This window comes from Neomonachus schauinslandi, chromosome 13 (genome assembly GCF_002201575.2).
Source record: "Neomonachus schauinslandi chromosome 13, ASM220157v2, whole genome shotgun sequence".
NCBI classification, from domain to species: Eukaryota; Metazoa; Chordata; class Mammalia; order Carnivora; family Phocidae; genus Neomonachus; species Neomonachus schauinslandi.
In genome coordinates, this window is record NC_058415.1 from 58,475,324 (window position 1) to 58,499,104 (window position 23,781).

The 23,781-nt window shown below is 39.7% G+C and overlaps 1 protein-coding gene across 2 annotated transcripts in view; it reads right to left on the minus strand.

The window, feature by feature from the left end:
• The window catches only part of RNF38 (ring finger protein 38), a 47,772-nt gene extending 31,311 nt beyond the window's left edge, over nt 1-16,461 (minus strand). The window contains exons 1-3 of one of the 2 annotated variants that reach the window (XM_021691194.2): nt 16,369-16,461; nt 8,776-8,925; nt 1,292-1,485 (exon numbers count right to left, since the gene is read on the minus strand). In XM_021691194.2, coding sequence (XP_021546869.1) covers nt 1,292-1,398 — 107 coding nt within the window. In that variant the 5' untranslated portion in view covers nt 1,399-1,485; nt 8,776-8,925; nt 16,369-16,461. Of the gene's footprint in view, nt 1-1,291; nt 1,486-8,775; nt 8,926-16,368 lie in introns of those variants that run through there. The other variant, XM_021691195.2, reaches the window with a different exon arrangement.
• Nucleotides 16,462-23,781: the final 7,320 nt, after the last annotated feature.

Sequence of the window (23,781 nt, forward strand, 5' to 3'; positions counted from 1 at the left end):
GTTAAGCGTCTGCCTTCGGCTCGGGTCATGGTCCCGGGGTCCTGGGATCGAACCCCGCATCGGGCTCCCTGCTCTGCGGGGAGCCTGCTTCTCCCTCTCCCACTCCCGCTGCTTGTGTTCCCTCTTTCGCTGTGTCTCTCTCTGTCAAATAAATAAATAAAATCTTTAAAAAAAAAAAAAAAAAGATCCTTCAGTATTAGTTTCCCAGGGCTGCCATAACAAAATACCACACACTAGGTGGCTTAAACAACAAAAATTAATTTTCTCACAGCTCTGGAGACTAAAAGTCCAAGATCAAGGTGTCAGCATGATGGGTTTCTGGTGAGAGCTCTCTTCCTGGTTTGCAGGTGACCACCTTTTCACTGTGTCCTCACATGCTAGAGAGAGTGAGCTCTCTGGTGTCTCTTCTTATAAGGACACCAATCCTATTGGATTGAGGGCCCCATCCTTATGATTTCATTCAACCTTAATTACTTCCTTAGAGACCCCATCTCCAAATATAACCACACTGGGAATTAGGGCTTCAACATATGAATTTTGAAGAGACACAAACATTCAGTCCATAACAACTTCCTAACTCAAGAGTTTCAATGTTTCTTAGATTACCAACATCCTGGACATGCAAACACTTCTCTTACTCCAAGGATACACAATTTCCCTGAAGAAGAAATGTATGACCTCAGGCCACAACTGAAGAGGAAGAAGCTCAGAAGAAACATATTCGTCTGGAAAGGAAAGCCAGGGGCCAAATCCCATGACAGAGAGGACTGAGCACTGAAGGAAACCTCACTGAGTCTTTCACACCACAGGCTCCACAGTTTTATAAGAAACCTGATTAAGCTCCCAATTGCCTTAAGGATACAGAAGAAATAGGAATGGAGTGAAAAAAAAAAAAAGGTAGCTCATTTCTAGGGTCTTCATATTTCCTTACACTTTTGAACTATAAAATGCATTTTTCTGTAATCAGAATTGCAGGCTAGCCCACACAAAGCCTTAAACCATAAAGTAGCTGAATTCATATATAATGACATGGGTTGATTTTAGGTTAAGTCACTGTAGCCTCTTTCAATTTCTTCACCTGTCAACCACAAGCTAAATGAACTCTCATGCTCTAGTGTGGGAGTCTAAACAATGTGTCATGTTGTTTTTCATGTGTGGGTGTATGAGTACATAAGTGCTGATGTGTTCATAAAATACCCATAGGGGAAAAAAATGCTTTCTGACATTAAAAAAAAATCTCATAAATCTACCAATGGAAGAAAACTTAAGACATACATTGTAATCAACTAACCTTCTTCTGTTGCGTGCAGGTGTGTTGCATCGTTCCCCTGAGAAGTGATGTTGGCTTGATCGAACTGAAGGGGGCTGCCTATTTGATGTCATCTCCCATGGTCGCATTGGTGGTGAGGGAGCTGGTGATGCTGATGTATAATCAAAGACTGAATGAGAGAGGCGCTGTCTCTTGGGACTCGGACTATCTTCACTCTGCCAATGCAAAAAAATCAATCAACTTAGTAAGACTTTTTAATAAGAATTCTGCATTACTATATATGTATAGGTGTTTAAATATATTTACCTTAAAGAGTAAAGGAGGGGAAAAATATGCTGTCAACCCAAATTAAATATCTTTAAAGAACCAAAGATGCTGGGTAAGGGAAGGGAGATGCAAAGTAACTATCAAATGAAAAGTAAAATCTGTTTCTTAAAAATTATCATAAAACTCATTGACATATAAGGTACACAGTAAGGCGATAAGCAGTTGTATGGAACTTGACCATTTATTTTTATTTTATTAAAGATTTTATTTATTTATTTGAGAGCGAGAGCGAGAGAATGAGAGAGAGAACACGAGAGGGGGTAAGGTCAGAGGGAGAAGCAGACTCCCTGCTGAGCAGGGAGCCCGATGTGGGACTCAATCCCAGGACTCCAGGATCATGACCTGAGCCGAGGGCAGTCGCTTAACCAACTTAGCCACCCAGGCGCCCCTGACCATTTATTTTTTAAACACTTATTTATTCATTCTAGAGAGAGAGCATTCATGCTGGGTGGAGGGGAGGAAGAGAGAGAGAACCTCAAGCAGATTCCCCACGTCAGGCTCTCTGCTCCAAGGGAGACCTGCTTCTCCCTCTCCCACTCCCCCTGCTTGTGATCCCTCTCTCGCTGTGTCTCTCTGTCAAATAAAATCTAAAGAAAGAAAGAAAGAAAGAAAGAAAAACAAAGAAAGAAAGAAAGACAGACAGACAGACTAGAAAAAGTTCACTGGCATGGAGAATCATAAGTAAACGTATCTACTTTGTCTGGACTGGGAACTGGAGAAGAGATTTCTCTCCTAAGAATTCAAACCACAGGTTAGCTCCTCACACCAAATTTAGGATTCAATTCTTTCATTACCCATAGAGGTTGCCTATGAACCTCTAAGCTTAGAAATATAGAAACTGGCTCAGAATTATGCTACCACAAGGACTCTTGACAGAGGTAAATGCAAAGCAAAATCTGGAGGGATACTCCCATTAAGTTGGCCAGTGGTTCTTACACTTCTGCATGTGTCAGAACCACCAGGTTGTTGGGCCCACGAATCTTCATTTCTAAATCGTTTGTGGGTGATGCTTGCTACTGCTGGTCTGGAAGTACACTTTGAGAACCACCAAACCAAGTTAAGGGACTCTCTTAGGAAGAGTCCCTAAGGATAAACCCGCCATAAAAGAGAAATTTACTTTCTTGGGACCCCCTGGGTGCCTCAGTCAGTTAAGCACCAAACTCTTTTTTTTTTTTTTGTAAGAGAGGGAGAGAAGGAGGCGGGCAGAGGAAGAGAGAGAATCTTAAGGAAGCTGGATGCTTTGATCAATTGAGCCACCCAGGCACCCCCAATGTCTGACTCTTGATTTTGGCTGAGGTCATGATCTCAGAGTCGTGAGATCAGGCCCCACATCGGGCTCTGTGCTGGGCGTGGAGCCTGCTTAAGATTCTCTCCTTCTCCCTTTGTCTGCCACCCCCCCAACGCCCACCTGCCCCGACTCACTCTTCCTCTCAAAAAATTAAAAAAAAATAAACACCCAGACCTTCTCCACTTGCCTTAACTATCTTCGACAGAAGATAAAATTTCTCATTTCACAATTAAGGAACAAATGTTAAATTGTTTTCATTCATTTTAAACAATAGATGTCAAAGTACTTAGAAAACTAAGACACTTCATATAAAGCAAACTGGTAATAAGGAATAACCATCAAGACGGACCATTTTTTTTTGGTTTGTTTTGCAAAGGAAGGATATAAGCACAGGAAAAGCAAGAAATTAACAATTTCATATTTGAATCATACAATATGGTTTATAAAATGATCTCTCTACATTCTCTCATTTAATTCTCCACAACCTGAAGTCTTTGTTTATACTATATCCAGATTGATGTGCTGCTATTAGTCAAGACGAACCAATGACAACTGAATGACTACTGCCTTTGAACGACACAATGCATAGTCCTGTTTCACATAATTCACACTGGACTTCAATTTTCTAATGCACAGCTCTGATTTTCCTCAGCTCAAAAGATTTCAGAATAAAATCTAAACTCATAACAAGACTAACAGTACATTTTCCTGGGATGTTATCTTGCACATATAGAGGGGAAGGAGGCTTTGAATACTGTATTTTCAAAAGCATGCATTAAAAAAGAAAAATCAGAAATTTGCTTTTTGATACGATCCAAGTTTGTGTTTTTTCATGAAAGGCCAAAGAAGATTTTTTTTATGTGCAGTGAGTGCTTGGAAAGGGACTCTAGTGGTATAGCACTGCAATCCCATCATAATGAACAGAATCCAATATTGTGTGAAAATATGATGATACTATCATTGGCCATAACTCATAGTCCAACTTCTAGGGCTCCCTGACTTTAGAACAACATATTAATGTCCTATTTTTTCTTAAAAAAAAAAAAAAGCGTGGAGCCCAATGTGGGGCCTGAACTCACAACCCCGAGATCAAGAGTCAGACGCTTAACTGACTGAACCACCCACGTGTCTCTTTCTTAATTTTTAATTACACAAAACATCACTGGTTCACAAAAACTGATTTACCTTGATGTTGTAATCTGTTTCCAAATGGTATGTTAGTTCCACAAAAACACTAGATTTTATGCATCATGAATCTGCAACTATAATAACTTTAAGCTGTAAACACAAATCAATGGTTAAAATAAAAAAAACTGAAGCATAAACACGAAACCAATGAAAACAGAGAAGATATTAAGAACAACCTGAAATCAAGAAATCCCTCTGAGCACCCATTTGGAGTTTTCTGCAGACAGCTGGAGCTCAGACACTAGAAGTTTTACTTTTTGGTACACAGATAGATGGACAGGTTAATGAAGCTACAGGCATGAACAAAATTTCCCCCAAATAATTTATACAGAGAAAAGGAAGCCCAATATTGAACTCTTAAGAAATATTTTATGCTGAGTAGCTGATGAGAGGAAAGTGGAGTGTGGTGAGAGAAGCCAGTAGAATGGAGTTTCAAGGATTCAACTGAGAGGTCACATTAAGATGGGGACTGAAAAACATCTACTGACAGCTCACTGACATGGAGCTATTTCTTTGTAATATGATTTAGTATCTATTATGCATATTGCCTCTTACAACAATTTTCAAAATAGTTTTTTCCCCCGTCTTTTCTTTGAAAATCTTTCTTATGAATTTAGGATGACTCTGTAAGGTTTCTAAAATCATAAATTTTTTTTTTTTTTAAAGATTTTATCTATTTATTTGACAGAGAGAGACACAGTGAGAGAGGGAACACAAGCAGGGGGAGTGGGAGAGGGAGAAGCAGGCCTCCCACAGAGCAGGGAGCCTGACGTGGGGCTTGATCCCAGGACCCTGGGATCATGACCCAAGCCGAAGGCAGACGCTCAACGACTGAGCCACCCAGGCACCCCATAAAATCATAAAATTCTGATATTTTGGCTGAAATTTTTATTCAGTCTGTAACTTTGCTGGAGAAGAGAATTTTTTTACAATAGTTTTCTCTTTCAGAAACGTCCATCTCTGTGTATAAATCATGAAAATTTCAATCACCTAATTAACTTTCATAAACTTACAAAATAAAGTATCACACAGCTATCATTAAGACACACACACACACACCTGAAATCAAGGGTTCTCCTAGACACGAAATCTAAGTTCCCCACAATGTACCTGTTTTATGAAAGCACCCTATCTTCAATCACAATCAATGAATTGGTTGATAGTACAGAAACTGCTAATTTTAAAACTATAAGGGGTAGATAGCAGAGACAAGAAAGAATTTTTTTGGGAGATGGAATTGTTATAATATCTTGATTGTGGCAGTGGTTCCACATCTGTATACATTTGTCAAAAGTCACAAACCTGCACTCTACAAGGGTGAATTTTACTGTATGTTAATTATACTTTAAATTGGGGCGCCTGGGTGGCTCAGTCGGTTAAGCATCTGCCTTCAGCTCAGGTCATGATCCCAGAGTCCTGGGATCGGATCCCCGCATCGGGCTCCCTGCTCGGCGGAGAGCCTGCTTCTCCCTCTCCCTGCCACTCTGCCTATCTGTACTCTCTCTCTATCTCTCTGTCAAATAAATAAATAAAATCTTTAAAAAAAAAATTTATACTTTAAATTTCTAAAACAATTATAGGGGGTACTTTGATTCTAATGTTGAATATAGACTTATTTTTATAGAGATGCAAATGTGCCTACACCTATACCTCTTCTGTGAGAAAATCCAGGGTAACAAATACACAAAGCCATCACTTTTATAGAAATTAAAATATCAACTAAGGGGCACCTGGGTGGCTCAGTTGGTTAAGCATCTGACTTTGGCTCAGGTCATGATTCCAGAGTCCTGGGATCAAGCCCCGCATTGGGCCCCTTGCTCAGCAGGGAATCTGTTTCTCCCTCTCCCTCTGCCCCCCACTGGTGCTCGCTCTCTCTCTCAAACGAATAAAATCTTGAAACACATACAAGAATATTCATGGCAACACTGCTTGCAATAATAGTAAAAAACTGGAAACTACTGGAAATGTCCATCAAAAAGAAAACACAAATTTTGAATAACATATTAATGTTAGCATATTCATATAAAATGGAATACAAAAAGGAAATGAATCAACTCTCCGGCCACATGCATCAACATGGATGAATCTCAAAATGAGAAAAATACAAAGTATGATACTGTTTATATTAAGTTCAGAAACTAAACAGTATAGTATTGAGAGATACTGCATGTGGTGAAACCACTTAGAGAAGCAAAGGGGTATTAAACACAAAATTCAGAGTTTTAGCCAAGGCACAGGTATGCGACAGCAGGTAGATATAATATGGAAGGTCATTTGAATACTTCTAAAGTATTGGTAATGGTTGACTTCTTAAGATGGATGGTATTTTTAAAATTATATGTCTGATTTATACTTTGTAACTTTCACATACGAAATATTTTTGTAATTTTAAAAATTAAAAGAGCCTGTAAATTTTGAAAGATTTTGACAAAGAGTAATATAAAACAAGCAAAGTATAAAGGTCTTTAATAAGAACAGTGACAAAATTGATAAAGTAGAGATGAATAACAAATATAGCTCAAAAACAGATGAGATTTTTGTTCAAAGATGACTGGTGGTTGGAAACAAGGATCCGGGAGAATATCAAACACTTTCCTTCTCCTCTACGACCGTCCCACTTACTAGAGACATACTCAATTCCCATGCTTGAAGGTGGGGGGGGGGGGCAAAATTTTTTTTTTTAACTCATATACAAGATTGCAGGGAAAATGATATCCTCTGAAAAGAGACTGGTTTCAGCTAAGATAAGGGAATAAAGAGGATGCTTTAAGAAAAAAAAAAAAATGGAAGAGGTAAGTGAGTCTGTTTAAAATGGAGTATTCCAAAGGGAAGGAAAAGCAGAAAAAGCTGGGAGGGAAGGAACTTGGGGGAGAGCCAAGAAATGAAAACTTAACATTAAAAGAATAACTCCAAGGATAAGGAATGGGTAGATTTCTCCCTTTCACGTGGCAACTAAGTTTTCTAAGGATGAGAGAAGCATAACTGGAACAAGAAATCATACCCAATTGTATTATCAGAATTAGATGAAGGTATGTGACAGCATCTCAAAGGGGATGTGAGAAGGATTTACTTTGCTTTATGCACAACAGTGGTAGGTGAGGAAGTGGGCAGAGAATAATCTCCAGTCTTCCCTGGGAGCCAAGTACACTGAGGCCCTTGTTTTAAAGTTAGAAAAAAGGAAGTCTTCAGTTTAACTAGGGCTATAAATAAAAATTTAACAATAATACCTTTCACCTTTCTGCAACACTCAAGTGGAATTGGCTCTTTTTGTTTTCAAAACATGTTTAAATCTATTGCATTTGCCAGCAACTCCTTGAGTTTAAAGTTAATATTGAGTTAATGCCTGAAGACTCAAAGAAGTATGGAAAACAAAGAAAACATCAAATAACTGTTTACTGGTGGCAGTAGTGAAAGTAGTAAGTCAATTTCTTCCTTAGCTACACTGGTTTACTACTAAATATCAAGCTATTACAGACCAATGCTGTATCAAAAATGGTAGTCAATACTCCACTTATTTCAATACAGATAACTATGTCTCTTAACATACAACCGTACTATTTACAGAAATGCCTGTTATCTAAAGGTGGTATGTTATAGTAGACAAGAAATAGCAAAAGGTGAATTTGAGTCTCTGCTCTGCCAATAACTAGCTATGTAACTGGGCATCTCAGAGAGCTTTTCTGAGCCTATTTCTTCATCTAGAAAACCATCCATGAGTGGTTTATTATTAGGAGGGTTAAAAACAAAGGAGACAATACATGCGAAGAGGAGAACCTGGCACAAATTGCAACAAGGAATATCATATTGAAGAGCCATGGATCACCTACAAAGCTATTCTCAGAAATTTCACAACTCCAATTTAATGTATCACAAGCATTTCTCTTTCAGAACTAGTCCCAAGCCCCAACCTACCACTCTCACACAAAGAGAAAATGAGCCAGTTCTATCCAAAAGTCCAAGCTTTGATGAGCAACTCTCACTACCTCAGATTTATATACCCATATACAAATATATGCCTTGGCCCACAACCCTAATATCCAGAAGCAATTTTATAACTAGTTTCCTTTTGGTAATACGAATACTGACTTCCATTACTAAAACATGCTTCTCCAGGAGTAATGGATTGGAAATTGAGTTGCCAGTAATTTATGTGAACACATCCTAGCAATCTTGTCAATAAACTAATGATAGCCCCCCCCGCCTTAATTTATTTTCATTTTATATATAACAAAAATTTTAATCACATTTTACCTACAGGTACCAAAAGTGATAGAAGGCACGTTACCATGTTTTCTTTTTGAAATATACATCACTATCAAACTCTGGGCACTAAGCAAGTAAGTAGTGACGGCTTTAAAAACTATCTTGCATGCTTCCATTTTTCCATTCCTACACAACTTCATATATCTACTTTCCTTTAGAACTTAGCCTATTAGGACAAGTGATTAAGACCAAAAGATAAAAAACAAGAATATTAAGTGGTCAAATAATAAACAGCAGCTCAAGAGAAGACAAACATTCTTCAGAAAAGCTGGCTAAAAAGTTATGTTGAAGAAGTCCTCTAAGAAGAATACTTATTCCCACATACAACAGAAAATAAGAAGAAGATATTGAGAATTCTGTTTTAAGCCTTCCTAGAAACAACCTAAAATGTATCTGTGACTTTCAGCCCTACGTAGGGAAAGGGTAAATATATAAGAACCTGGAAGAAAGCTTTGAAGTGAGCATCCTCTTGAACGGTAGTATTCTGATCACTTGGGAGGAGAGGGAACAGGCTCTGAAGTCTCACCCTTTCACAAATCACCTTGTTAGGATGGCCAGGTAGAGGTGCTGAATTGGACCCGGGAGATATCTGGGAAAAAGAGGGAGAAGAAAAGGATAGTTCATGGCTAGCCGCACCAATGTGGAGAATCAGGTCTATGAAGGACAGTGTGGATTTTCTACGTATTTGTGTTAGCAGAGACTGGAAAGAAATTAAAAATTAATCTTAAACATCAAAACAAATATAAGGATGGCAAAGGTTGCCTCTGGCAACAGATCTCTTACAAAAACTTTTTTAAAAGACAAAACAGCACTGCTCAAAAATGCAAGGTCCCTCCTTTGTTTCCGATAAAATATCAATATCTTTTCTGTTGGTATTAATTCTAAAATCCTCAAGGATAGATAAGACTTCATGTTAAGAAAACCTGAGGTAAAATCATGTTTCAAGTACAGAAAGATTACTGTCCATTGTGACTAAGAGTAATATTTTTTCATTGTTTTTTAATTAACCTTCTGTATGATCATGCAAAGACGACAAGAGATTTCAGAACATTTGTAGCAAACCTTCTATAATTACCACAGGTATAAAAAAGAAGAGTTTGTGGACAGCTCAGCTCTATTCAACACAAACTAGTGACCTTAAGAATAAAGGGTAAGATCATAAGCCCCAAAGCAAATGACTGCACGTTTGAAACGCTTGACTTGATCATAGGTTAATCCCCTTAAACTCATATGTAATATAAACTTAAATCTGCAACACTTTAAATCATGGACATCATGATCATCACTTGTATCATTGTGCTGTGGAATGAACTACTACCCTTGGGAGTTAAGGTGTGTGAACGTGCTTACCCCTACACTGAAGACCATGTGCTTTAAACCACTGTCTGGCTTTCAGTTTCACCGTCTCATTCATTCCCTTACATATAAATGTCTATTCTGTGACAGGCACTAAACCGAGAAGATAGGCATGGTTTCCCACTTTCAAGAAGTGTATGCTATGAAAAAGAAACAAAAGCAAATCACTATACAATATACAGAGTATCATCTTCCTATGATAATACTACAGGCACTGGGTGCTATGGAGAGGTAACTGGCAAAATACAGCAGTATAGTCAAGAAACTGCAAAATGTTCAGTTTGGCTATCCAGTACAGAAGTAACCAGAGAGGAAGGCAGACACAGATCATGAAATGGCATGCTAATTATATTAATAATACTTCTACAATAACCTTCCTTAACCGTTACCTTTATAAATTGTTTCTGGTTTGCCATGAGCCTGGTAAATAGATAACCAGGCCTGCTGGTAAGACGAAAATTATTTCCAAACACCTTCCTAGGAGTAAAAATCACTTGAGGGCAGTAACTTTAGAATTCATTACTACTGCTACACAAAATACGTTCAACATGAGTTAAAGCTTATCTCTGCACTACACACGAGTGTGCTAATATTCTTTACCACTATGATGAAGCATGAAGTGCAGAATCAAGGAATATTCACTGAATGCCTCCTGCAAGTCAAGAGTTGTTAGAAGACAAAACATGGATCCTGCCCTCAAGGAGCTTATTCTAGTTAAAAAAAAAAAAAAATGCAAAGTAGCCAACTATAAGATGATGTCTTAAATGTCTGAATACAGGTAAAAATTAAAATAGAGGTAGGAGCCTTGAGTTTATCTGAAGACAGATTTCATAGGAAGAAGTGTATTTCACATTCCTGACTCCTCACTCAATCTAAGGAGTTCTTTCACCACTTCAAAGCAATTCTCTTAAAAGTCTGTTCCTTTACGTAAGTTTCATATTCTTTTTGTAATGGTAAGCTTATAATTTGCAAGATACCTTTGAAGAGTGTTTTAAAAAGCTCACCTATCTTCAACTATCATACCTGAAGCAGTCTGCATGAGGAGCACTCTTATAAACTGCTAGTACAAGTGGCTAGCTTGGCAAACAGAGATCAGGGACTCAGGTTTCCTCTCCTTAATTCTTTGTTCCTTTGGAAACTTAAGATTTCAGTCACATATAAGAAAACAAAAACAAAACTCTGGCAAACCCTGGCCCTTGTGCTCATAAGTTAGTAATTTTCAAGCATATTCCTCTCCTATCCACAACAATTTCCTTCGGTCAAAAGCTCCATTTGTCTATAAAAAGGGAGGACCAAAAAAAAAAAAACCCACCACCAATGGAGAAAAGCTATATTCAAATGCTGTCGTTAATACAGATCCAGGACAAAATGATAGATGGGCTTGAAACCAGGTGCACCCACTGGATAAAATCACATATTATCATTTTGTGTGTCCATGTAAGGCAGAATTCTAAGAAGGCCTCCAAGATTCCCACCTCTGGTACACATCTCCTGTATAATCCATCCCTCCATGGTGTGCAGGCAGAACTATAAATACAGTGGATTTCATTTCCATGGTTAGGTTAAATTATATAACCTAATTATATGAATGCATTCACAGAAGTGAAGGGATTTAAACGTAATTAAGATCCCAAGTCAGTTGATTTTAAGTTAATCAAGGTAAGCCCAACTTAAAGAAAGCTCTTGGAAGAGGAACTGACCCTTCCTGAAGAGATTCTCCTGTCAACCCTGCAGGCAACCACTATGTTTGTCAGAAGGCATACGAATGGGGCCATGTGGCAGAGACATGAGGGCACCCTCTAGGAGCTGAGAGGGTCACCAGCTGACAGCAAGACAACGGGGACTTCAGTCCTATGAACCATATTGAACCAACAACCAGTAAGCCTGGAAGAGGGCATCAAACTTCTCATGACATCACAGCACCAGACAGGTAAAATCCCTAACAGAGGGCCCTGCAGGTTAACCCAAATCAAGATTCCTGATCCATGTAAACTGTGGGATAAGAGATTCATATTTTAAGGTACTAAATGTGTGGTAATTTGATACACACAATAGGAAACTAACATGACATTATGTATCAAACAGAACAGAAATTGCTGTACCACACCTGAAGAAAGTTTCTTCTCCAGAATTTTAGCTGTATTAATTTGATGAAAGATATAAATTAAGACATTTTTATCTAAGCAATACAGCAGTTTTTAAAATCTGATAATAGCTAACTTCATGCTAGGAAATGAATTAGCTCTCTGATCTTTACACACTGCAAGTCAAGGTTAATTGACTTGCTTAAAGCCACATATCTCATGAATACCAGAGCCATAATTTGAAGCTAAGTCTACCCGCTCTAAAATCCATGCTCAACCCACTAAAACACCTTTAAGAATTTTAAAAGTACCATTCTTGGGGCACCTGGCTGGCTCAATTAGAAGAGCAAGTGACTCTTGATCTCTAGGTTTGAGTTCAAACCCCATGTTGGGTGTAGAGATTACTTAAATAAAACTTACCAAAAAAAGTAACATTCTTTGTAATCTAATTGGATTATTAAAAAACTATTCCACAGTCTATTTTAAGTATTCAAAAAATATTTCCTTGTAAATTATTTCTGACATAACTTTCCACTATTTCCCTTAATCTTCATTTAAAATTACTTAAGATATACCATATCTGGAAATTGATACAATTGTATTCTTCTCTAACCTGGCAACTGTTGAACATTACAAAGATACAGTAACTGCAGTCTTCGCTCAGGATGCAACCTATGTTTAAAAAGTCCTGCCAAGAAAACATCCCTGAGACCTGATTAATCTCCAACTCCCCACACTTCTCATTTTTAATGTTTATTTACATATAACTATATGACTAATTCACCCAGCATAACTGAGAAAAGCACCTGTTTCACAAGACTAAAGTCACAGAAAACAGTTTAACCTTTTAAGCACCAATATGGTACTATTTTAGGCCATCTTTTGTTTAATGTGGCCTTTCACCGTGTGGTAAACCATAATATAACTAACGATTTAAACTTTGTCTTGAAGAGTCTAATTATTACCAGTCATGGTACTAAAAATAACATAGGACTTAGGTCCAGATATTGTCCCAGAACTTGCTTCCTCCAAAATCACTTCTGCTGGGAGCTTCCTTCTTCGTTCATTTACATTTTTCTCATACAGGTGAGACAGAAGATATGCAGGTACATGACCTCTAGGCCAGCGTTAAAATAATCTACTTTCTTCAAAATAAATTGCTATAAGGCCAAATAGTCTTCCCTGAAACAACCACATTACTCTCCAAGGGGGGGGGGGGGGGGGGGAGTTCATTGTTACTAGCAGCATACCAACTGGTCAAAAGCACTCAAATCACAGCCTATTAGAAGAGGGGGAAAAAACCATGCCAAACCAAAATAAAAGATGAAGAGTCAGATGCTTAGTGTTGACTCCTCCAAGTCTTCCTCTAGGTGCAAGTCTGGGTACCTAAAAAACGAAAAGGTCAAATCCAAATTATCTAAAAATCCACATATTCTCACTGCTTCCATGATGGCTAATGTTAATCTCCTGGAAAATAATCAAGTAGATTTTATTAACTATTTGAACAGTCTGAATCAGTAATCTTTCATCTGATAAATTCTCAGGTTATAGTCCAATATGGGAATACCCCAAAATAAGGGAAAAGCCACATGCACAAATACGTTCATCACAGTACAGTAATAGCAACAATTTAAAAAGGGAACTAGAAGTAACCTAAATGTTTAACAAATAAACATTTGCTAAGTAAAATAATGGTAACAAGCTTGGTGGACTACCATGCAGCCTTAACCCATTCAAGAACTGGTACTATCTACTGAAGGAGGATCACTGCTGTTCAGCATTGGGGCAATCATTTTCTAAAACAAACTATTATTTCCATTCTTGAGTTAAGGCAAACAACAAACTGGGTTCATGTCTTTCTGGAAGGACAACAGAACAAGGTTTGGTGAAAATAGCTAAAGGCTCCACCATCCTTTCCCTAACCCCACAGTCCCATAAATTAATCGGCAGGGAGTGGCGGGGTGGGGGGCGAGGTACATGCAATAAGGAGGTCTCTAACCATAACATCTACTGAGAAGGTGGACATATAGGTTAGAAAAATAAGAGTTACAAATTTTTTTAAGTTTTCTTCTTTCCCTTCCACATCCAGATTTGCCGGAACAAAGATTATTCTACCAGCAAGGAAGTACTATTTATGCTGGTAACCTCTTAGCACAATGCTCTAAAATATCTCTTCAAGATTTCTCTCTTAAGAATTACACGGATTTGGAAAGTATCTAGACCATGACCAGTCCAAATCAATATGAAAAATTTATATAAATATATATTTGAAAAGATAAAGTGTGACTAGGCTCTTTACGATTATTAAATAAAATTCATAATTAATTCAAATATTTCTTGCATGTCTACTATGTGCTAGATGCTATGAATACATGGGGAAAAAAGAAATTATTCTTGCCCCTCAAAGAGACTGTCTGATGAGGGGCAATTCCACAAGAACTAAATGAGGAATAGGGCCCTCTAACATAAAGGAGGAAAAGGTAAGGTGCTGAAGCCCTTAAAAAAGGAACATGAAAAGATGTAAGAATTGTGGAAAAACTGAGACTGTGTAAATGGCCCCTCTTCTTCTATTTGCTCAAATTTCTCACTTGTTAATTTACTATACAGAATTAAAGCATTTATCTCCTCCACAAAGGCAGTCACTTCAAGAATTTAACATTTGCGGAATGAATGAACTAGACCAAAACTATATTCAAATGTGTGTTTACAATCTGTATACTCTCCAGAGGAAAATAAAACAAGCTGAGTTAACCAAAACAGAAAAGAAGTGAAAACATGCCTGATATATATGGTTAATAAGAAAATAACAAAAAAAGACAAACAACAACAACAAAACTAGTAAGTAGACCCAGACACTACACAAAAACCAGCAAAGTTAATTACAAAATGACAGTGGCCTAAACAAAACGGGCAGCACAGGAGAAACAGATGGAACAGACTAGAAGACAAAGATCTTTCCATACAGATCATTTGAGATTTTTATTCAAGGATTTCTCATCCATATTTCCCACCCACAACCTTGAAAAAAAGTAAAAATGAGCACAAATAGTCTGGCAATGTAACTAAAAGGTTCATCCAAAGCTGTTGGAAGAGACAACAGATCTACATTCCACATTATGATGCTAACGGATTCAGTTACGTCTAACTATGCCATCCTATGTCTACCCTCCCTCAAAAATCAGGTTGTCAACATTTACTCATATTAATACTTGCAAACTTAGTTCAGCTATAAAAACAGGATGCGTACATAAACCACAGTAAGTACAGAAACAAACTACCTTCCAGAATCAGAGAAGGTATCAGAGGTGGAGGGACGACAGACATCATTTACATCCAACTTTCATATTTTGCAGATGAGGCCCTATGGCCCACATGGCCAGTTTGTGGTAAAATCCATTTAACTATAGCCTTTAAAGTCTACCAAATCTCTTAGAGATAAGTCTCACAGAAAATTATATTAATCGACTTAAGATTGAACTCCTGTAATGAATAGATTTAAGGTTTAATATGTTTTCAAAAAGAAACATTACTCCAATAATAAGTTTACAAGTTATAACTGGAGAAATAAGTATGTGAAGAGATACAATTCTCATTTAAAAATCCAGTTTGTAATTTCATCTTTTGATGGCAAGTATGTCCCAACTTCACTGCAACTGATCCAACAACTATATTTGGTCTTGTATTGTTACTTCTATAGAAGTCCTATCTCTTCCTTTCCAGTATGTTGTCTGAAGACAGGAAAAATTTTACTTTGATCCCAACTGTCCTTAGATTTGTTACGTTTTGATTTCACAGAAACTGTGCGAATGGATTTTTAACTTGAGCCTAGTTACCTGGGCTGCTTGCTATTGAAAGGAACTGAAGTAAATGTACTAACAACAGCACCTATAATCAAGGTCAAACAGGATCCCAAAAGGTTCGCAATTCTAAAGTAACAAACCGCTTGTGTATGAGTTGCATACACTTAAATTTTCAAAGTGAAGTGTGCCACGTAAGAGAAGGCAATTCACATGATGCCAGCAATGACATATGTTAAGTATTCATTTCTATTTATGGTGGAAAAATTAGCATACCCAGCTTTTGTAGCACAAAGAAAAAATTATGTCTTACAGGTCCTACACACGGAAACAAAAACTTTATTTTCTTTAGTTCTCTAATAATTTGAAAAATTCCCAGTACAAAACCAACCTCTCTCATTCTTCAGCCCTGAGAAGAACTTCCATGCCCTGAGAACAAACCGCAGCCTGTCCAGAAACCCGCAGAGCAGAAGGACGCGAAAGGACCCTTCGGAACGGGTTCCGCGTTCTCCTGGGTGACATCATTTCACCTGCGCCTCGGCAAAACGGGAGGGAGCCCGCGCGAGAGGCCATCTGCCAGGCGGCGGCGGGCTGGCGCTCCCGCTGGCTGCACCCACACCTCCACGCCGCCGCCACGGGAACAAAGAGCGCCGGGCAGCCGCGCCGCGCCCCGCCAAGCACCGGGCAACCACACCTCCTCCTGGTTGCCGGGAGCGGCCCCCGCAGGCTCCCAACGGCCTGCAGCTCAGACCGTCCCGCCCTCACGCGGGAACCAACGGCCGCAGCGGCCAGTACCTGCGAGGGGAGGCTCCGCCCGGCGGGGCTGCTCCCGCGGCTCCTTGCTGGGCCGCCGCCTCCTATTGTGACCGCTCGCCCAGCTAGCGGCCAGCTCGCCAGCTCCGCCGTCCCCGGGCCTCCTCACCCCCGGAACCCGGGCTCCGACCGAGGCGCTGTCTCGGCGCTTCCTTCCTCCCGGCACCATCACACGGGCCGCGCCAAGAAACAGCTGCACGGTCAGAGCTGACAGAGTCGGCTAACGCCTCGGGGGCTCCATCCTCTCTGCCCCCGGGCCCTAACTGCCGGGGCCGCGGCACCGTCCCGCCCCGCCGCACCCCGCCTCGGTGCTCGCGAACACGGCGTGCCGCGCCGGCGCACTATCCTCCGCTGCGCGCGCAGGCGACGCCCCTCGCCGCCAGGCCGCAAGATGCGCGAGCACGCGGCACTCCCACTTCTCGGTTTGAGGTCGCTGCCCGCCTCCCCACCACGTCCCCCAACAGGAACAAACCTAGCGACCACAAAGCGCGAGACCACCAGACGCTCCGCCCCTTTCCCCCTAGGCTCGGCTCCGCGCGCCGAGCCCCCTTTGTTTCCACCCCGCGGGGAAGGGGGGGAGGGGCGGCGCTGCGCGCGTCCGGGCGCGCGACTAGGGCTAGTTCCGGCAACAGAGCCCGTCGCACAGCGCCCCTGCGCAGCGCAACCCCGCCCTCGCCCGCCTCTCAACCCGGGCGCACAGCAAGGCCACCAGCTACTGAACCGGACCCTGGGGCCGGCAGTGTCTCCCAGTTCGTACACATCTCTCCCTAAAGTATGGTTTCTGGGCCATGCCTCCCTCCTCCAAAACTCGGCAATCAAACAGTAACCCCACTCAATTCACAATATAGTATGTATTCATGTGGACCCAGAAGTGGAATTTTTATTAATGTAGAAGGAGGTGATTAGTCGAAGGTGTCTCACAAAGAAACAAACAGGTTGGAACCCAACGTGTCCAACTCTAAGGATTATTAAACCTGACAGTTATTCAGACCATGCTGAGCATGGGAATGAGATGGGTACAAAGAACGTAGCGGGCAAGCTGCCTGTCCTGATCACATTTGAGATCTAAAAGGGAAGACAGACATACCATAAAAGCACAATAAATGCAAGGAAAAGACAGCTAAGAGGTATCTGAGGAAAAGCGGGCCATCAAGGGGGCATTATGCAAGAAGTGGGCTGTATGCAGATAGGAAAATGGTTGATGCCATCAAGGATGGTGATCATATTTTAGTGCAGTCCAATCAGCAAAAAAATCCAGGTTCTAGGGGCGCCTGCGTGGCTCAGTCGTTAAGCGTCTGCCTTCGGCTCAGGTCATGATCCCAGGGGCCTGGAATCGAGCCCCGCATCTGGCTCCCAGCTCGGCGGGAAGCCTGCTTCTCCCTCTCCCACTCCCCCTGTTTGTGTTCCCTCTCTCGCTCTGTCTCTCTCTGTCAAATAAATAAATAAAATCTTAAAAAGAAAAAAATCCAGGTTCTAGTTCTGGCATTACTTCCACCAGTCTCCTTCCTGCTCTGGGCCTCAGCTGCCTGTAGTAGAAAATTAAGGAATCAGACTAAACTGATGTTCAAGGATCTTCTGAATACGTATGAATAACACTATATGGTAATTATTTGTGAACATTTGTCTCCCGTATCAGACGGAGCACTGGCTCTCTGTTTTGGCTCTGGAACCCCAAGGTCCAAACCTACAGCCTGAAACACAACAGCAGGTGCTTAGCAACTCTGAATCAAAGTTCCAGCAATAAATCACAAGCTTTTACAATTCCTAGACAAAGAGAAGCTAGAATGATATAACAGGCCCCAATAAATACATCCCCTCACCCCAGGCCCACACCCCCATTATGTAGTCCTTTTATCTAGCTGACTCTTCCTCCCAAAAGGCTGTCTTCCAAAGCAGCCAGTTTGTGGGTGATTACATCCAAACTGTAAAGTTTTTTTTCTCATTTCATGACACAGTCATAAATCCCAACCACACTTTTAGATGCATCCAATGCAATCGATTTCTAACTTGAATCCCTCATAATTCCCCATCTACTGCTGTAGATCCACCTAGCTTCCAGCAGAACCTCAGCTGCACAAGCTTCCTTACATAATCCAGACCACTCTGAAACCACTTTTCTTGTATACTTGGATATTAGCTATGTGATGAGAGGAGGAAAGGAAGAAAAAAGTTGGGAAAGGGAAGGGAAATTACCATTTGAGAGCTCTCTAATCAAAAGAGCCAGATTCATCAAGTGCTGAATCTCAGCAGCAAAAATCTATTACAGTCCTTCAGGGTTTCCATTCCTTAAGCTTAATGTGAATCCCCTTGGGCCTCAGCCAATCCTTTGTGAGGCAAACTCCATGAGAAACCTTCTCAAATGATTAAGATTTTAGCTACCTAGGCTCTTAGGGCTTAACCCAAGAAGTCTGCCTAGATGTAAACAATAATCCCACAACTCAAGGTTGGATAGTTTGAAATTTGTACTGCAATTTCTTCTCTAATTGATTTTCTTCACCAGAAAATCTAGTATCTTGCTAATAAACACCCAATCAGTGAGATAGGCTTTAAGCTGGGCCACTTCTGACCACCCAATATGGCAGGTGGTAAATGAGAACAGTTGCTCAACCCCAGTCCACCTAAAATTTTATTTGGCGTCTGTTCAAAAAGGTGCAAAGCCTTGTTGGAGTGGTGTCCAGTAAAACTTTCTGTGATAGAAATGGTCAATATCTGCACCATCCAAAAAGAGGCCACATGTGGCTACTGAGCACTCAAACTGAGGCTAGGGCATCTAATGAATTGACTAGGATCAATTTAAATAGCCACATATGGTTAGGGACAGCACAAAACTTCTAGGCAAAGTAACTGATTGTAGCAAGAGCTTTTTGAGACTTCTGACTCCAGGACTGCTCTTTAAAATCAATTTTCACAACAGAAGTAAAAACTGAATGACTACTAAAAACTTCTTCCTGACGTACCCAAGTAATTTAAGTCCCCTCACTTCTAAAATAAAAATATACCAATCACTGCTTACCAAATAGGAAAATATTAAAATTCCTTCAAATATGTCTGGTCATTGGGATTATTTACTGTGGTGACGTACCATTCTAATACATGGGAATAACACCTGAGGTTTTGACTGGGCTGGGCTGGATCTAGAGATGAATCTTTACAATACTGATCTTCAATCTATGAGCAAGATGCATCCTTCTATTTACCTGAGTCACCAACTTCTTTTCAATATTGCTTTACATTTTCTATACAAGTCTTACATATTTCTGTTCTTTGGTTTATTCCAGGTTTTATATATAATTATTAATTCTAAAAATACATATAGTAATATACATGTATATTATATAATTATATAACTGTAATTTAATTATACATAATTAACTCTAATAGTGTATCTTAATCTTTTTGAATTTGCTGTACATATAATCCCATTGGCAGATAATAATGACCATTCAATTTCTTTCTTTTCCAACACATTTTTCCTTTTCTTTGTCTTGTCTTACTGCATTGGCTAGGACTTCCAGTGCAATGCTAAATAGAAACAAAGAGAACATGCACTTCTGTCTTATTCCCAAACTGGAAAACTTCCAACATTTCACCATTAAGTATGATGTTTGTGATAGGTTTTTTTGCATATCCCTTTAGCAATTAAGAGAGTTCTCTTTTATTTCTAAATTATTAGAAGTTTATCATAAAGGAATGTTTAATTTTATCAAATTTTCCTGCATCTATGAGATAATCATATAATTTTTCTGTTAATATGTGAATTACATTGACTGGTTTTGGATGTTAAACCAATTTTGCATTCCTAATAAAATCCTGTCTTATTATATTACCCTTATTATATATGTTGGATTTGGTTTGCTAACACGTTGGTTAGGATTTTTACATCTGTGTTCTTGAATGAGAATAGCTGTTATTTTCCATTTTTGTAATGTCTTTGTCAAGTTTTGTTACAAAGATTATGCTAGCCTTAGAAATGAATCAGGGAGTGTTCTCTCTTTTTCTACTCTCTAGAATAGTTTCTGTAAGAATGGTGTTATGCCTTCTTTAAATATTTGGTAGAATTTGCTGGTTATCTTTTTTTTTTTTAACATATAATGTATTATTTGTTTCAGAGGTACAGCAGGAAGGGAAAAATGAAGAGGGTGGAAATCGGAGGGGGAGACAAACTATGAGAGACTATGGACTCTGAGAAACAAACTGAGGGTTCTAGAGGGAAGGGGGTGGGAGGATGGGTTAGCCTGGCGATGGGTATTAAAGAGGGCACGTTCTGCATGGAGCACAGGGTGTTATATGCAAACAATGAATCATGGAACACTACATCAAAAACTAATGATGTAATGTATGGTGATTAACATAACATAATAAAAAAAGAATTTGCTGGTTAGCCAACTGAACTTAGAATTATATTTTTTTCTCTTACTTTTTAAAGATTTTATTTTTAAGAATTCTCTGTACCCAATGTGGGGCTCAAATTCACAGCCCTGAGATTAAGAGTCTCATGCTCCACGACTGAGCCAGCCAGGTGCCCCTATCTTTTCCTTATTTTTAACAAAGGAAAAACAACTATAATGTTAGGATAGACTTAAGAAAGATCTCATACTGAAACTCAAAATCTGTTTCTAGAAAACTAACTTCCAGTCTTGTGAATTTGAAGAGTTCTGCTGGAAATACATTTTTAAGCATACTGCATAAACAATAAGCACAAATAAATTTTACATAAGTGATAAATAGTCTGCCAAACAGTAAATATAAAATTTGGTTTGGTGCTCAATTTTGCATTTCTAAGACATCACAGACTATCTAAACATAATGATTATCTGAAGGACCTTTATACAAGAGAGGTGACTCTGAGGCTATAGGCTTTCTTATTCCTTTACACACTCAAGTAAATACATATTTACATGGGAGAATGATTAATGCTATGTTAGAACACAAAATAGAGGCCACTAACTCAGCAGTAGTGGTTGGGGTTGGAGTGACATTACAGTCAGGAGGCTTGGCAATGGATATGATGACAGCACAACCCTATTCCTGACAGTGTTAACAGTGGGAAACTGCTTCTCCATTATAAAGGTCACGGACTCCCAGCAGGAAGGTCATTCTCTACCCAACACCTTTTCTGGCAGGTCCCAAAAGTGTACAGCATTTTTTTTTCCTTTGATATTTTTCCTCTGTGTGTGGTTCTTCAGCATCTGGACAAGCGATTCTTTATCTGTAGCTCTTCAATCATGGGTTTCAGCATTTTAAAATAAGAGATGCCACTCCTTCCTTTTTTGTGTATTCTCTACCAGCCAACATTCTTTCAATATGGACATCACTGATAACAAACAAAAGAGAGATGGGACCTGCTCTTGAGGGGCTTACAGTTTAATGGGGGAAACAGACATTAAATAAATACTGTAAAGAACTGTGATAGAAGTGTGTAAAGGAACAAGAAAGCCTATAACCTCAAAGTTTCCCTCCTTCCACTATAACCAGCTAAAAGGATCTAAGATGAAGCTACATAGTGGAAAGGTGTATCGGCCTAGCACTATTCAGGCTACACATTATCTATAACCATGATAAGACTTGATCTAATGCAAAACATCAGCATAAGCACTTTTCACCCATAAGTGTTACTACCTGTCAGACTGGAAAGGTTAATTATCAGCAGCTACCAGCGACAGTTGCCAAAGACCAGAAAGGGGCAGCAAAGGTGCACCCAAACCCAAGTCCCCTGAAAGCCTCTCACAATAGAGCCAGCTTTGGGATGGAGGAGTGGGCAGACTGCTGTTCCCACAGTATAGGTGAGAGATGCCGGACACTGAACCGTGACAGTTCTTAGGGCAGTGAAGGTGAGAAGGGGCTAAAAAGCAGAACCAGGTGAAAGGCCATCAGCCAAGAAAGAGTTCAAGACAGAGGAGTAAATATACCTGAGTGCCTAAGATAAGCTGAGTCAGAAACAGGAAAAATAGTGACCGAGATATTAAGCCAGAAATGGAGAGGCAAGAGTGCAAATAAAGCATGCACTGCACATCATGGCATATTCAATCTCTGGAGCAGGATAAATGAGAAAGAGCAGACTCTAAGGCATGACCTGCCTTAATGCATACCCTTTGAAGCAGAGATCTTAGTGGGACCTTGCTCATTCCATTCTGGCAAATAGGGCGCATCTTGGGAACAATTCTAATTGCCATGATTCTCATTCTAAATTGATCTGGCAGCTCAATCTCAGGGCAAATCATATGCTAATACTATAGTTTAAAAAAAAAAAAAAATCCACTGGACAGCCCCAGGCAACGAAAAGAGTTAACCACATACAGATCTAACAAAAGCCTGTTGTTTCATTGTTAGAGATGAACCATCTATTATTTTTTACATAAAGTATTATAATTTAGTTTTTTTCTTCAGTGTTTTGATATTATAAAAATCCAATGAATATTCTCATACAGACATACAGTTTGACCTGCATTTGAAAAAATATCCATGGGGGCCCCTGGGTGGCTCAATTGGTTAAGCATCTGCCTTTGGCTCAGGTCATGATCCTAGGGTCCTGGGATCAAGTCCCACCATCAGGCTCCCTGCTCAGTGGGGAGTCTGCTTCTCCCTCTCTCTATCCCTCTGTACTCTCTCTCCCTCTCAAATAAATAATCTTTAAAAAAGAAAATATATCCATAAAGGTAAATTTCTAACAGTGCAATTGCTGTTTCAAAGGGCCTTTGTTTTTTAAATTCGAGAAATATTGCTAAATTGCCTGCTAAAAAGTTGCACCAATTTTTATTCCAACCAACAGTAAATAAAAGTAGTTCGGAGTCAACTCTGAAGGGGAAACAGCAGTGTTTAAAGGCATCCCCTGAGGAAAGATAGGTTAACTATCATTGCAGTAGGCCAAGGACTAGGGAGAGAAGCCGTCAAAACAAAACTTGGGCCAGGATACTCTGAGAACAGTCATATTTCATACCCAGCTTTAAATTCTCTTTGTTTTAATTCCCTGTTAAATCCCTGACCCTTTACTATGGTCTTACTAAATGCAGTAGCCTAGGAAGTGAGCCCAAACTGGAGCCAAAGTGACACTAGTGAAAGTAGCATCACTTAGAAAAGCTGGTGACCAACAGGTCCTGAGTCAAAGGGCTAGCTAGCTAGGAGGGCAAGCAGCCTCCAGAAAAGATACCTATGGCATCCCAGAAACACCTGGAAAGGAAGGCCCGCTAAAACTGTCAACTGCAGCTACAAGGAACAAGGACTCCAATCATTAAGAATTAGACCCTGAAGTAAAATATGACCCCAAAAGCCAGTAAACATGGACTATACTTATTGTAAGTGCTTCAAGAAAATAAATAATAGTATAAACACTGGTTAAGAAACAGAAAAGCATACACAGACAACTAGCACCTTCACTTTGGAGATCATGAAAAAGCA